At 44.7% G+C, this 15212-nt stretch overlaps 1 protein-coding gene and 1 long non-coding RNA gene across 2 annotated transcripts in view; one reads left to right on the top strand and one right to left on the bottom strand.

Annotated features, from left to right (window-relative positions):
• Positions 1 to 15212, top strand: part of Arhgap28 (Rho GTPase activating protein 28) — a 170702-nt gene that overhangs the window by 129458 nt on the left and 26032 nt on the right. The window contains 7 exon segments of the mRNA XM_028885124.2: positions 467 to 556; positions 5580 to 5664; positions 8307 to 8449; positions 9338 to 9503; positions 9606 to 9697; positions 12156 to 12233; positions 14943 to 14950. Coding sequence (XP_028740957.1) covers positions 467 to 556; positions 5580 to 5664; positions 8307 to 8449; positions 9338 to 9503; positions 9606 to 9697; positions 12156 to 12233; positions 14943 to 14950 — 662 coding nt within the window.
• Positions 1841 to 11847, bottom strand: LOC119088895. The gene is made up of 3 exons (XR_005092645.1): positions 11683 to 11847; positions 3439 to 3575; positions 1841 to 2832 (listed from the first exon to the last, which is right to left on the bottom strand). It is a non-coding gene; the product is annotated as an uncharacterized LOC119088895 (long non-coding RNA).

Here is a 15212-nt window from a genome sequence, read left to right as displayed (position 1 = left end):
CCAATTCACAGTCATCCTGTCTCAGTCTCTTGAGTGCTGGGATTATAACCTTGTACCATCATGTCTGATCCTATTCCTGTTGATTAGGAAAACCTTAGTTTTCCCAGGAACACTTTGGGTAACAGGACACTTACTTATACCCTGTTGCCCATATTTGCCACATGATCCCTCTTCGTGTCACATGAGCCTGAAAATGAAGTTTTTTATTTAATACCTAGCTTCCTAAAAATAAACCAAGATAGTATGAAGGCAACTAGAGTATGTGGCAGGTGGTGGCAGTGTCTGTTGCAGAATCCGTATCTACCAGAGGGCTTAGTGTTCAGAGTCCCACAGTGGTGAGCACTAATGGCCACACACGGCTGTCCATACCCAGACTCTCATGACCTCACATCTGTCACACACATCTCCGTGTCGGCAGTGGAAAGTAATTCTGGAATAAGAATGGTTCTTTTGTTTCTCCATTTAGCCGGATGATACTTCTCTCAACAGTACCACCCTATCGAATGGTACCCGGGATGAAGAAGGTAGTTTTGTGGACCTCCAGAGTGGCTCCATGGTAAGTCTTGGATGTCAGAGCAATTGCCTGTTTAGACAGCTGTGTTGGAAGGTAAGAAGAGTGATGTTTTTTTCTCAAGACAAATTAAGAAAACTTGAACGAGGGTTGCAAGTCAACAGCTGCTGTGACCCACCAGCCTGGCTTCTAACAACTAGGAAGACGACTCCAAACTGAGGAATGAATACATCTTCCTTGCTGCAAGCCTACATGAGAGGCTCCGGCACGGGGTTAACAAGTTCAAGACTAGCCTGAACAACTTAGTGAGACCCTATGCTGAAAATTTTTAAAGAGGGGCTGAGGAGGTGCAGAATACTTGCCGTATGAGCATGAAGACTCAAGTTTAGTACCCAGTGCCCACATGAAAACGCAGATGTCGTGACTCTTGCTGGTCATCCTAGTACCAGGGAGTCAGAGACAGGCCGATGTCTGGTTCTCACTGGCCAGCCAGTTTAGCCTAATCTGTGAGCCCCAGGTCCCAGTGAGAGACCCGGTCTCAAAACACAAGGTCGACGGCTCCTGAGAAGCAACTAGCCAAGGCTGACCTCATGTTTACACATGTACATGAACAGACACACACACACATACACACAACAGTAATGAATAGTGAATAGTAAAAAGAAGGTTAGAGTATAGCTCAGAGGGAGAACACGAGGTTCAAACTCCAGCATCACAAAAACAATAGCAAATAATCTGAGTTTAAAGGAGGCTCGACGAACGGACATGACTGTGTTTGGAAATCGAAGTGAACTCTGTGGTATCAAGTGTGGAGGGAGTCGTGAACTTTCACCTCCCTCACAGATTTCCCACAGATAGTCTCCAGCAGCTCCCTGAGTAGCCTAGAAGTCCCTTTGTTTCCTGGGTAAGTGAGAAGAAAGCTCCTATGGGACACTGAAGGCTTTGGACCTTGCTTAAATCTCATTTCCAGCCTTACTTCTGAGGGCTTGCCCATACAGCTTTCTCCCACCTTGAGTAACATATGTTTCTTTGTCAAAAATACTTGTCATTTGCCCTGTACATACACTATGTCACATCCACACAAAGTATCGCTGAGCTAGTTTTTTGGCAGAGGCAAGATAACAGATCTCTTAAAGAAGTCAGTGGAAGACCCTCACATCTTTGATGAGGTCGTGGTTCTCTGATGCCACCTTGATGGAAGGCAGATGTTAGCCCGATAGATGCTCAGAAGAGAGAGATTCCCTGGAGACAGCAGTTTCTTAGTCACTGTCTATTTTGAGGAATGCGATGCTGACACTCATGTATCACCCATTCCTGAGATTTGCCCATTGTTTAGAAAAGCAGTGTTGTTAACTCATATGTATAAACTGAACTTGAACATACATGCAGTAACGTCTCTAATTTGAGATCACCCGAAATCCGTCCTACTTATAATGGGATCTCATTGGGAAACCTTGGTGACCGTAGAAGGGGTTATCTGCAGCAGGGCTTACACAGTGATGCAGATCAGCCCTTAACTAGCATCCTCTATTTACTATTTCACTTGGTGGTACCCATGTGCCCAGGCCATCCCTATGTATCAGCCTCAGCTCCTGCCTCTCCTCTCTTCACACCCATCTCTGAGGCCCACGGGTGCTATCATGTAAATGGTTGTGGACTATTTGTACCTGCATCCTTTATTACAGTTTCTCCTTTGGTACAGATATTTGTGGTCATCTTCTTCATTCCTGAAGCAGCTACCTAGTAACCTCCCAGACATTAGCTTTATACCCCTCAGGATCCATTATTCCCATAGCTGTGCATCATGGATCCAAAGTGCAAGTCTTGCTTAAAGCCCCAGTGGGGCTCCCTGAAACTTCCTAGTTCACAGGAGAACTCCCAACACAGTATATGATCACTTGTCTGCATCTATCCAACCTTACCCCGCCTCCAGTGCCCTGTACAAGGCATCGGTGAAGGGCACACCATGCTGAATGTGGAGTAGCGTGGATACCTAACTCAGTTATCGTAGGAGACTGTGGCAGACATTATTTTGTTTGTTTTACCTCCATGGCAGTTCTGTGAGCACAATTTTGTGTCCAGTCAGAATGCTGCATTTTCCAGTTCTTCATTCTTTGCTGCTAGCTTTTCGCATCATCGATTCTCTCCAGACATTGATTCAAAAAAGTTCTCACTGATCACATATTGTCTACGTAAAGATTCTTAGAAGGTTGAAGAGATGTTCAAGATGATGATGTGAGAGAAAGAACTTGGTCCTGTGTGGTGATTATGGAGCTGTGCAGGATGAGTTAATCACTCAGGTTTCTTTCTTTTTCTTTTTCCTGAAAGTAAAATTGGATGTCAATAGTGACATAAATAAAACAGTATTGGATCTAAAAACAATCTCCCTGGCCACATTCTCCAACTTCTCTTACTTTGGGTTGCTATGCAGAGGTTCTTTATTTAGAAATGTTAATTAAAATGGGAGGTGCAGGGATTCACCAGAGATGCCAACACAACCTTTACTGTACCTGGATGGAAACTACTCTCAAGTTTTTACCTTGAGGTGACTACATTCTGCGTTGCATGGTTCTGCATTATAAGGAACCGTGGACCAGTGGCTGGACTCTCTGTGGTGGGACTTCTGGACATGGGTGAGAGAATGTTGGGGTCTCTGACTTTTCAGAGGCGAATCTGCAGCAGCTAGAAGTCTTAGATGTCTGGAGCGTTTCCTGCACCAAGACCTCAAGATTTTGTTTCAGGGGAGACCTCAACAACTTGCCCACTAGAATTTATTTTGTGGAGTAATATAAAGTAGCCTACTGTTAACTTTTCTGAAAGAATAATCTTCTCTCATGCAGTACCCTTTCGCCCAAATCTTGATGACCACAAGTTATCCCCCACATAGCTAGTGGTCTGTATTTGAAATCTGCTAGAGTGAAGTTCACCTGCAAATTTTCCTTTTTTCTTCTGAGAAATCATTTCCTCCAGGTTTGTCTTCCTCTTGAAAAGATCACTGGGGCTTTCCTTCTAATAATTCATAATTATGCAGAATATTTGTTCAGGATAATTGTGTTATTGTGGACTGTAAGGCAAATTACATCAGATGACCATCCAGTATTTATTGAAATGAATCTTTTCAACCTGAGACTTACCAACTGCAGATGGAAGACATTTTAGTTGTATCTGTCGTGAACACGTAAAGATGTTTTCTCTTGCCATACTTTTCTCAGCAATTCAGTGTACCAGCTATTCACATGGCACTCACACCGTGAGGTGCTCTACACAATGCAGGCTGGTCTAACATGGTCAGGAAAATATGCATAGGCCATATGCAAATGCTAGCCTGGTCTATAAGAAAGACAATCCATCACTTTTGATATCTGCATGGGTCCTGGGCACCAATCCTTGCCTGAGGATCACTGGTGGGCAGGTGGGTATGTTCGACTCACTCAGATCCCCCTCCTATAGCAGGAGACTGCCCCTTTGCTGTGCTCTGTTCCACAGTCTCCTTTGAGTGTCCATCCTCCAGTGACCTAAAACATCCCACTAGGCTCTGCTTGTCAAAGTCTCCACCACCTGCCAATAGTGCTAAGTGGAAGATCAGACACGGGTATCTGGACGATATGTCATATCAAAACTATAGCTGGGGTTGTATATGCTCTAGAGTTTGGCTTTGAGCACAGAAATATGACTGATACTGAACTATATGACCCTCGACCTCTGTCTTTTCATCCAGAAAGTGCAGCGTACAGGCATCTGCATTTTGACAGTTGGCTGTCTCTTTGCATGTGATTTATACAATTAAGAGATTTGAAATCTCATTTGCAGCAAAACCAGGAATCAAAAGGAAACACGAGACTGAGAATAGGAGACTCCCCTCTGCAATCTGCAGCGTACGATAAAGGGTCTTTCATGAAGCAGGTGTTCAGTGATTGCTAAATAAATATGAGAATAAAAGACCCAGCATCAGGGTCTTTGGGGAAAAGGACAGATTTTATGTGCGGCTAGCATATAAAAGGTTCTTGATAGAATGGCAATTTCTTGAAGTCACACATGTTCACAGATAAAAACTCCATATTAGAATTTATTTAGAATACATGGTTTGCATGTAAAGTTTTTGGTAGAGTTTCTGTGCCATTTTTTTTAAAACTGGTACCCTTCCAGACATGAGCAGAAACTCACTTTGCAGAACTCTATAAAGAGAGATATTCAGTTTCCAATGGTACAAGTGGGGTACAAAGCTTTGGCAGAATTTTTTGTGAGGAAAGAGCCAAATTAAGAAAGGAAATTGGATTATAAAAGATAATTTATTATTTTAGAGTTTTGTTGTTGTTTATGTGTTTGTTTTGAGACAGGATCTTACTGTGTAAACCAGGCTAGTCTGGAATCCACTATGTAGACCAGGCTGACCTAGAACCCTCTATGTAGACTAGGCTGACCTAGAGCCCTCTATGTAGACTAAGTGGGCCTAGAACCCTTTATGTAGACCAAGCTGGCCTAGAACCCAGTGTGTAGAGCAGGCTGGCCTCTAACTTCGCCTGCAGCCTTGCCTCCTGAGTGCCAGGATTACAGACAGGTACCCACCACATCTGGAAAGATGGTTAATGTTTTTGTTAGCTGTTACTACTCCATATTTCACAATGCAAGAGTTGATATGTTAATATTAGCAATATAACTGATATAACTAAGACAGAATGCATCCAGATTAGCAGGCAGTAATTATCAAGTATATATCCTCAAACATTCTAATTTTGTATCTTAGCAGAAGCAGCTAAATATATGAGCTAAGAAGACAGAGTTAGTTATGAGGACTTCAGCATAGTTCTCTGAGAAACTTGGGTAAGCCACATCCATATAAACTAACTAGAGAAACAACCGTGGTCACTGCAAACCATTTGTGAAACCAGGAAGTATGTTTGTGAAAAATATTCATATATTGCACAACATAAACCCAGTTGAAATGAAAAGGTCAAGCTGGAGAGATGTCTCTGCTGTTAAAAGCGAGGTTTCTACCCAACAATGTAAGAGATGAAGCATTACTGTATTTGTGGTCAATGATTCTATCTTTCTTTCCTTTGCTTGGCAGTCAATACTTGAGGCTATCCCGGATATTCCCGTTCACGCTAATGGATCTGCAGATGCTGAACCGTCAGTTCCAAGTGCCTTGAGTGGTGAGTGGCATGTCCCCTGGTGAACTTACACTGTGCCTTCTCCTTTGGGGTCTGGCACTCAGCGCAGTTGGCAGTGAGTTTCTTTTTTATTATTTAATACACTGACTTTTAACATTGACTGTGTGTCACCATTAATGTATAAGTAGGACTTATTGGTTGGGTACCTGTGGTGATGTTTTGATGCATACATACATAGGCTAATGTCTGTATCAGGCTGACTTATCTAACTCTTAAACACATATCGGACGGTGGTGGCACACGCCTTTTTAATCCCAGAGCTCGGGAGGCAGAGGCAGGTGGACCTCTGTGAGTTTGAGGCCAGCCTGGTCTACAAAGTGAGTTCCAGGAAAGGCACAAAACTACACAGAGAAACCCTGTCTCAAAAAAAAAAAAAAAAAAAGCAACATTATGCCCGGCAGTGGTGGTACATGCCTTTAATCTCAGCACTTGGGAGGCAGAGCCAGGAGGATCTCTGTGAGTTCAAAGCCAGCCTGGTCCACAGAGCGAGATCCAGGAAAGGCGCAAAGAAACCCTGTCTCGAAAAACCAAAAAAAAAAAAAAAAAAAAACCACACATCATTTCTTTGTGGTAAAAGCTCCCAAGTTCCTTTCTTAGAGCTATTTGAAATGTGAAGCACATTATTGCTATCTCCAGTTGCCATGCTTGGCGATAGTACCTCAGAACTTTTTAGTCTAATCTCACTGTGGCCCGCTGCTCATCCATACATCTCTCCCCATCCTTGCCTCTACCCAGCAGGGTGTGTGTTACAATTCTCTTGTTTCCAGAACTCCCTCCCTCACCTCCAAACAGCCCATTTTGTTTACAGTGGACAGTGTTAACCCCGCTAAATGGGAAAGGAAGTTTTCCTTCACTCCCAGCACGTGAGGTAGGAGCGCTTCACTCAGGCAGTGGCTTTGAGTTAGGCCTCCCCGTAAGGACCATGATGTATCCAGATGTTACAAGGAGGCTAAGCAGCAGCCTCATCCAAGGCTCCCAGGTACTGAGGAAGTGTGTGTTAACCCTGAGCTGCTTCTGACACACAAGTTTATGGAGCCGACTTTTATCTCAGTTTCTGCCCTTGAGACACTCAGAAAGGGATCCTCTTGCTCCAAGGCTGGGCCACAAGGCCATGCCTTTGTGATTCCTGTCTTTTGAGAAATGCGCATTCTCTTTTTAGAGAAACACAGCCTATGCTTTGACCATTCACATCCAAATGCAGAGTGGACTTGATGAAAGTATTCTAGAATTGATCATGGTGGTAGTTGCCAAGCTGTGACATTAAACGCCATTGCCTTCATACATCAAATGATGAATCGCCTGACATGCAAATTGTTTTTCAATAATGTTGATACTAAAAATAAAATAACCAAGAGGAGAGACTTGCCAGAAATGCTTTCCCATCGGTCTGTTTACCGCCTGTGATCTAGTAATCACACCATCAGAGACAGTGCCCACATGCAGTGGCCCAGTGGCTTGGAGAAGTGGCCCAGTGGCTTAGAGAATCTGCCTGCTTGGTCGCTGATTTCCAAAGATTCCATCCTAGATCCACAAGAAGTCCGAGCACTGTTTAACCACCTTCCTCTGTGCTGAGTACAAGCCTGCCTCTGTATAAGTGAAAAACCATGCCCTCCCTCCTCCCATCCCTCCCTCCTCCCTCCCTCCCTCCCTCCCTCCCTCTGCCATTTCCTAACTCCACTCTGTAGCCCTTCACCGTGTTTCAGCTAGTGTTCATATTCGTAATTATGGTGCATTAATTTATAAGCTCACCACACCTTGTAATATGAAAGCAAGCAGGCCTCTTATTAATCTGACTGATGAATTCCGCCTTTTGTCATTTTGGTCTTCTTGACCTTTAATCAGGGTCCTAAGAAGAAAAAGCAGCCTGTTTGTAATCAAATAATTCTTTACTTTGCGCATGAAAACGTTTGCCAGGCAGAGAAGGAAGGTGTCGTGTCAAAATCGTCCTCAGAACTCAGAGTCTAGCGTTGGGCCAATGCTCTGTGCCAAGGAGTCATTTGCTCTCACTTGCAGCCTAGCTTGAGAAAAGAACCACTGCGGGGCATTCCTGTCACCGTCTCCCAGTCAGGGACTTCTCACTGTGCACTATGCGAGGTTAGACCAATATCGAATTACAGAAATCCAGACTCACCCTGCACACCCAGCACTGAGGTCCACCCTGGATAATCTTAAAAAGTGAGCATTTGTTCTTGTAAAAGTAGAGAGGAATTTTAGGAAGATACCCTTCTCTCCCCCCCCTGTAAGTTTCTGGGACCTCAGTAAGTAATGCCAGATCTAGATGGTGCTTTTCATCTCAGAAGGATACAGAGAAATGCACTCATGCTTGTTTGCCTCTAACCCTTAAAAACTTTCATGACATGGAAAAGTTTAAAGCGTTAAAAATTAGATTGGATGGTTGTTTTGGATGCGGGTGGAAATGCGTCCATAGGGAAGGTGATTGACACCATGTCACTGCCTAAGTGAGCTCCTCCTCAGGGAGTCAGGCTCTGTTCCCCAGATTTCTGGACTCCAGCATGCCCGTGGACTGCCTTGTAAGCATTGGTAGATTATTTTGCAGCCAGTCAGTCGCATTGACTGGCTCACTGCTGTATTACATTTCTTGTCTCTTGTGTTTTTTGTTTTAGATGATGATTATCTAGAGAAGAACATTCCACCAGAGGCTGAAGAGCTGTCTTTTGAGGTGTCTTATTCAGAAATGGTGACAGAGACCCCAAACAGAACTAAATGGAAGAAGTCAGACATTAAGAAAGAAGACTATGCCTTAACTGTAAGCCAAACCTTCTATGATCAGTCTATGAACTTCCTGAGATGGCTCCCTGGGCCAATATGAGGATTGCTTTTCATCCTTGAATATACTGGGGGTGCCAGGCACCAACATTCTGTGTCCCTGGGATATGCCTGGATGTGTTGTTTTGTATGTAGATACCATGTGCAACCCAGATTACAAGACAATGTACAGGTCTTATAAGAAGGCAGTTGCACCGGGCGGTGGTGGCTCACGCCTTTAATCCCAGCACTCCGGAGTCAGAGGCAGGCGGATCTTTGTGAGTTCAAGGCCAGCCTGGTCTACAGAGCGAGATCCAGGAAAGGCGCAAAGCTACACAGAGAAATCCTATCTCGAAAAACCAAAAAGAAAAAAGAAGGCAGTTGCTGGGTTGGGGGATGGCTCAGTGGTTAAAAACACATCATGCCATGCAGACATGATAACCCTAGTCTGAACCTCCATTACCCATGTAAAGATGGGCATAGCAGAGTTCATCTGTAATCTCAGAGAGGCAGACTCCAGTGAATGCCCCAAAGTTTGAGACCATGTCTCAAGGGCGGTGAAAGGCAAGGACTGACAGCTGACATTGTCTTCTGTGACACGCATGCCCACGCTTACACATATGAGTGTGCACACACACACAAACACAGAAAGATGGAACAGGAGAGGAGGAGGTGGCAGCTGTGGCCACAGCTGCAGTGCTGGCAATGTTCGCAGCCTCGACAGCCATGCTGTCCTACCCTGGGGGTTACTGGTTTGCTTCTAATTAGCATAGCAGGGGCCTTCCTGTGTTCTTGAACACCTACTCACTGGTTCTGTGACCCGGAAACAGTTATTGTGTCCTGATCTCATTTGATTGAAGAATAAAAAGATCTTCACTGTGTATTTCAGAAATTTATTGTTCAGAAAACCAGATTTGGGTTGACCGAAACAGGAGACCTGTCTGCGGAAGACATGAAGAAAATCCGCCATCTCTCTCTGATTGAGTTGACGGCCTTCTTTGATGCCTTCGGAATACAACTGAAGAGAAACAAGACGGAGCGAGGAAAAGGCCGAGGTAACTAGCGAGCCAGGCCGCCGGCTGCCACGCTGGCCCCGGAACACCAGGACGCGTCCTGACTCTTGCTTTTTCTTCCTCCCTTGGCTGTTTCCACTGCAGACAGTGGGATTTTCGGAGTGCCACTTACAGTCCTCCTGGACAACGACCGGAAGAAGGACCCTGAAGTGAAAGTTCCCCTCGTATTACAGAAAGTGAGTCGTGTGCAAAAGGATGGGGAGGCGATGAGCACACTGGGTGCTGTCTCTTAAAGACAGTGGAACCCTTGCAGCTTGAGGCCAAGTGTCCTCAGGGCGCTCTACAGACATGTAGATCATTTGTCCTTATTTATCCACTTTTCATTACTTTGATAAAATGCCTGACACGGCACTCAGAAGAAAAGGAGTGATTTAGACCACGATTAGGAAGGCTGAGGTTCTGAACGGTATAGTGTCACTCGGTGAAAGTTGCCTTGGCCGTACCACCTCATGGCAGATGGCAACCCAGTGAGTGCCAGGAACATGTGTGAGAGGGAGCGTTCGCATTGTCAGATGGGAAGTCGGTGAATGAGAAGGGTAGAGTAAAGGTCTCCCCCTGGGCCCCATCTCATGAAGTCCTACCATTGCACTATCACAGAGGTCCACGCTTCAGACTAATATCTAAATATTTAAGATAAGGCTTATGTTTATTTTTAATTATGTGTCTGTGTCTCCATGTGTGCATGTGTGAGTGTGGGAATGCCTGAGGTAAGAAGATGGCATCAGATCCCCTGGAGCTATATTACAAGCAGGGGCAAGCCTCCCTACAAGGATGCTGGGAAGTGAACCCAGGTCCTCTGCACGAGTAGTAGGTGCTCTTAACCACTGAGCCATCCATCCAGCTCCACAGGCAACAACCGGAACATGCTTACTTAAGTGGACACTTACTCAACAGTGACATCCAGTGGCACAGTTAAAATCCCAGCTTTAACCACAGACCTTGCTGGGTTTTAAACTGTTTGTGAATGGCACATAAAGACCCTGGCCGAGGAGAGACAGTTGCTTTGCTCGTGCTAACAATTCTGCAGTCTCTCCTCTTTCTTCTTGCATTTGGCTCCCGGTGCCTCACACTGAGCTGCTTCCTCAGGTCGGGTGATTAACTGGCCAGTGACTAGCAGGGAGGGTGGCAGCGACAGCCAGAAGATGCTTGTGTCATCTCTGTGCCCAGGGCCCGTCTGTGGGGAGTCTCCCCAGGGGAAAGGGCCGTACCGATGATGTCATATCCTGTGGAGTCAGCATGGAGCAGCCCAAGGGGCTGTTTTATCTCCTTCTTGCTAACAAGGCAACTGGGGCATAGGAGGAGGAGATAACTGAAGAGGCAGAGTGGGACGGGAGCACAGCGCGCGCCAAGTCCAGAGTCCTTGGGACTCTGCTGTTCTTCCTCCTCTGAAATGAAGCACAAATGTGTGCTTTGTCCTACATGTGGAGGTTGGGTTTTGAAGAAAACCATCTTTAAAAACCCATGACAAGAATTCAGCACACATTTATATGACATAGGCGCAAAAACCCAGCATAGGACTTAGCAACTAGCATTACATATGAAGAGCTCAATAAAAGCTAAGCGAACTGTAGATGTATATCACATTCTCCACTCAGTGAATGGCAGCCATTTGCCATTCTGATGGCCGAGGTTGTGTGCCTCACGGAAGGCAATTTGAGGTTCTCTCTTTCAGCTGCTGAGAGGCTCCTCTTAGCCTTCTTTCCTCTTCCCTGAAAGAATATCACAACCCAAGCACTGCTGTGTGCTGTTGCAGCCCCCTCTCACCTTCTGAACTTAGAAAGGTTACTTACCCCCCCGCATGCCTCAGCCCCCTCAGCAGGGGGGATAATAGTACTGGGGGTCAGGGTTGAATGAGTAAATATGTGCAGAGCACTGAGAACAGGGTTTGACCTTCAAGAAATGCACAGGAAGTGGAAACATTATTAAAGCTCATCACCACTACTATTATCATCACCACCATTACTCCATCATCATCACCACTACCACCACCATCACATCCTCACTACATCAACATCACTATCATCATCCCACCACCACTATCATTACCACCATTACCCTACCAAAATCACCACTGCGACCACCCACTGTCACATCATCACTACCACCACTACCCTCACCTTCATCACCACCATGAGAATCTAAGAGAGGGGTTAACTCTTACCTTGCCAAGTCCTTGGTTAGTCTTCTAGAATTCTTGAAGTTCTTAGTCAGGGTCTTTGCAACTAATGAGAGTAGATTTAGAAGGAATTGAGTGCATCCCAGGTAGTGTGACTGTAGACATAGATTTAGTATCTTTTCCTATTGATTGGTCTGCAGAAGAGAAATAATGATCTGATTTGAAAGAGTCAAGTTGGCAGAATATCATAGTAGATAAGAGAACATGCCCCGTAGAGTTGATGCTTGACTTGGGAGGTAATGTTGAGAAGTTATGGCCTAGATCTAAATGGAGAATTTACTCATTGGCCAATTGGAGTGAATGTTGACCTTGTTGCGTGGTCATAGGCATTTTGGAAAACATTCATGTATCAGGTGTATATGCATACTTAGCAGTCTACTGATTATTGCCCTCATTATTTAGAATGTTTGTAGTTGTACAGAGATATTCAATTTTTGTGATTTATTGTTGATTTCTAGTTTTTTCAGAAAGTCGAGGAATCAGGCCTGGAATCGGAAGGAATTTTTCGACTTTCAGGATGTACTGCCAAAGTCAAGGTACTCAATGTTCTCTCCCTTCCTAAGAGGTGTAAGCTAGTCTTAGTTTTCTACTGCTGTGAAGAGACACCATGACCAAGACAACACTTATAAAAGAAAGCATTTAATTGGGGGCTTGTTTGCAGTTTCGGAGATTTAGTCCGTTTTCATCACAGCAGGGCCATGGTGGAGGCACAGTGAGAGCATAATGGCACTCATGGTGCTGGAGCAGTAGCTAAGATCAAGCTACCTCTTGATCAGCAGGTAGAAAGGGAGAAAAATTGGGCCTAGGGTGGGCTTTTGAAAACTCAGAGCCTGCCCCAGTGACACACTTCCTCCATCAAGGCCATACCTACTTCAGCAAGGCCACACCTCTTAGTCCTTCTCTAACAGTGCCACTCTCTGGTGACTAAGCATTCAAATATATGATGAGCCTGTGGGTCATTCTCACTCAAAGCACCACAGCCTAATCCCAGTGAGCATCAGAAATCTAGTGTGTGGCTGTCATTATTCCTTTGATAGTCTCACATGGCTTGCCTTAATGCTCTTCAGTACCTCTGATTATGTGTTTCTTCTATGCTGAAATTCTTAAAACCTAGAATAATGAAACACCACATTAATTCACCATCAAAACTGTTGCCTGTCTTCTTTTTGAAGTTTGAAATGCCAATCCCTGTTTGTGGGAATTAACCTCTTCAGTTTGCTAAGTGTCTTTGCCCTTTGAAGTCATTGAGCCCATTTTCTTCCATTACCAATTGATCTCAGCTGAGAAGCATTCTTTGGCTCTCCTTTTGGATGAATTTCCTCTAAGAATTTGTAGCAATGCTCATAACCACAGGAATACTCACTCAGCTGTTCTGAAGCCCAATTCCATTTATGGAAATGTCAGCGTCTACAAAATGACACCAACATGGTGATGTGAATCTGTTTGCTTTGCCTTTGTATACCCATACAGAGACAAGCTCGACAGAACAGTAGAGTCCTTGAAGAGAAAATCTTTTCTGATATATTTCTAGTAAAATATCCCTTTGTGCTTCCTGATGGGCACACACTGTGAAGAGTTCACACCTACCCTTTAGTTACCCCATTACACTTGGTGATGGGCCTCAAAAAAAAAACTATTCATGTGGTGATGAAAAAAATGAATTTGATTATGATAGACCCATGAAAGAAAATGCCAGAGACAGAAAGGCATTCCTTAATTAATTCAGTTGAGTACATGGTTGGTGGATTCTGTTCCTATGAGGATTGTCAAGGTAGTTATGTAGAAATATGACAGGATATTTTCTGAAAGGGAAGATAATAAGTAGGCCATGTCTATTGGATCCTCCAGGGCAGAGATGGGTTGGCATTGGAAGAGGGCTGTGCAACAAGCTTGTCAGTTCCTCCTACACTGGGCAGAATAGGGCAGGCTGGGACCATCTGCCTGCTCAGCCACAGGCTGGGTTTTCATCAAAGAACGGGCTGCAGCAGATGTTGAGGAGGACCAGCTGAGAGAGTCAGCTACCTGAACCTCTTGTAAATGAATGTGCAAATTCTCATTGGAAGGGAGATCTGAAGCAGGGTGGGCTGGAAGTCATGACTCCATTCGGTGAGGAGTTGGGTAAACATGAACACGAATTTCATTTGGAAGGCAAATAACTTGCCAGTGGCTCCTGAAGCGATTCTAGCCTGATTTATATCATGTTTTATTCTTAGGCATGCTTCCGGGGGAAATGCATGCAATAATGAAGGTGAAAACTAGGTGGTCTTAGGTGGTCAGCTGAATCAGAGACCCCGAAGACTCAGGCTTCCTAGCCAGAATCAGACTCCATTCCCCCAGCCCTCTCTCTGCACAGATCCTCTGTCAAGAGAAAACGTTCTTATGTGGCCCCAGGTTAACGTGAGAGCAGAGGTTACTTTTCTTCAGCTAACCTTTGTGTAAAACTGCTACCCAACGGGTGATCACCCTGCCAACGTGTTCTCGGACGCATCCCCAAACCACATTTAGGGCAACATCTTTCCCTTAATGGGCTTGATGGTGTGTCAGCCGATTTCTTCTGCTGCTTGTTAAGACAAAAATTCAGTCCAGATGTTTTCATAGTTCTGGTTTCAGGAAAGTGAGCATGGAAGAAATCTGGGCCAGTGAGCAGAAACCAGGAACTGGTTAGAGAGACAGACGTGATGTGTTGCCGGGGCCTTTATTTCCCTCCTGTATTCAAACCTTCAGTACCTGTGTTTGTTTCAATTTGGGTCTGTGATGTCATCCTCTGAAATACACTTCCTACGGAACATACTTGGGAAAGACAGTTTTTAAGAATCCATTATAATCATTCCTGATTTGTGCCAAGTAAATGACACCAGCCATTTGGGGGATGCTGATATTGAATGGTCCAGCCTTGGCTTTGCCTTCTAGATGATTAGTGAGACTGACAGGGACTCCGGCCTGAGAGGAAGCTGCTCCACCAGAGCCAAACAAAGACATGACGGCAAAGCCAGTTCTCAAATCTGAGGCCCACGGATCATTTGGAACCAATTTAATGCTTTGGAATGTTCAATGATTCTCTTTTCAAAACAGCACAGAAATTTGAGCCAAACACTGGGACGTGTTTTAGGGAAGAAGGCAGACTGTTTGACATGTAAGATTTTCGATTCCCCTGGTTTCTGTTGTTCTGAGGTGGCCGTAGATGCTTTGCAGTTACATTACCTTGCGTGTGGGTTTCTCTCCCGGAGCTGGTGGCTTCGGGCTAGCAGTTCGCGTTTTTGTGAAAACGCTTCAGAAATTGGTATAGTTGTGTTTGCACTACAGGGAGATCCAAGGACATGGCTTTGACTATACCTGTGTTCTCCTTAATCATAAACAAAAAAAAATAATAGGATTTTATTGACTGATAGATTGGCTGATTGATTGGCTAACTGGTTGATTCGTTGGTCTTTTGAGACAGAGTCTCACCATTTAACCTAGGGTGGCTGCATACTTCTCAGCACCCTGCCTTAGCACTCCCTGTGTTTGACATGGTA

This window comes from Peromyscus leucopus, chromosome 13, assembly GCF_004664715.2.
Source record: "Peromyscus leucopus breed LL Stock chromosome 13, UCI_PerLeu_2.1, whole genome shotgun sequence".
Taxonomy (NCBI): domain Eukaryota; kingdom Metazoa; phylum Chordata; class Mammalia; order Rodentia; family Cricetidae; genus Peromyscus; species Peromyscus leucopus.
Note: the sequence above shows the minus strand (reverse complement) of the source record. Positions and strands in the feature narration are given on the sequence as shown.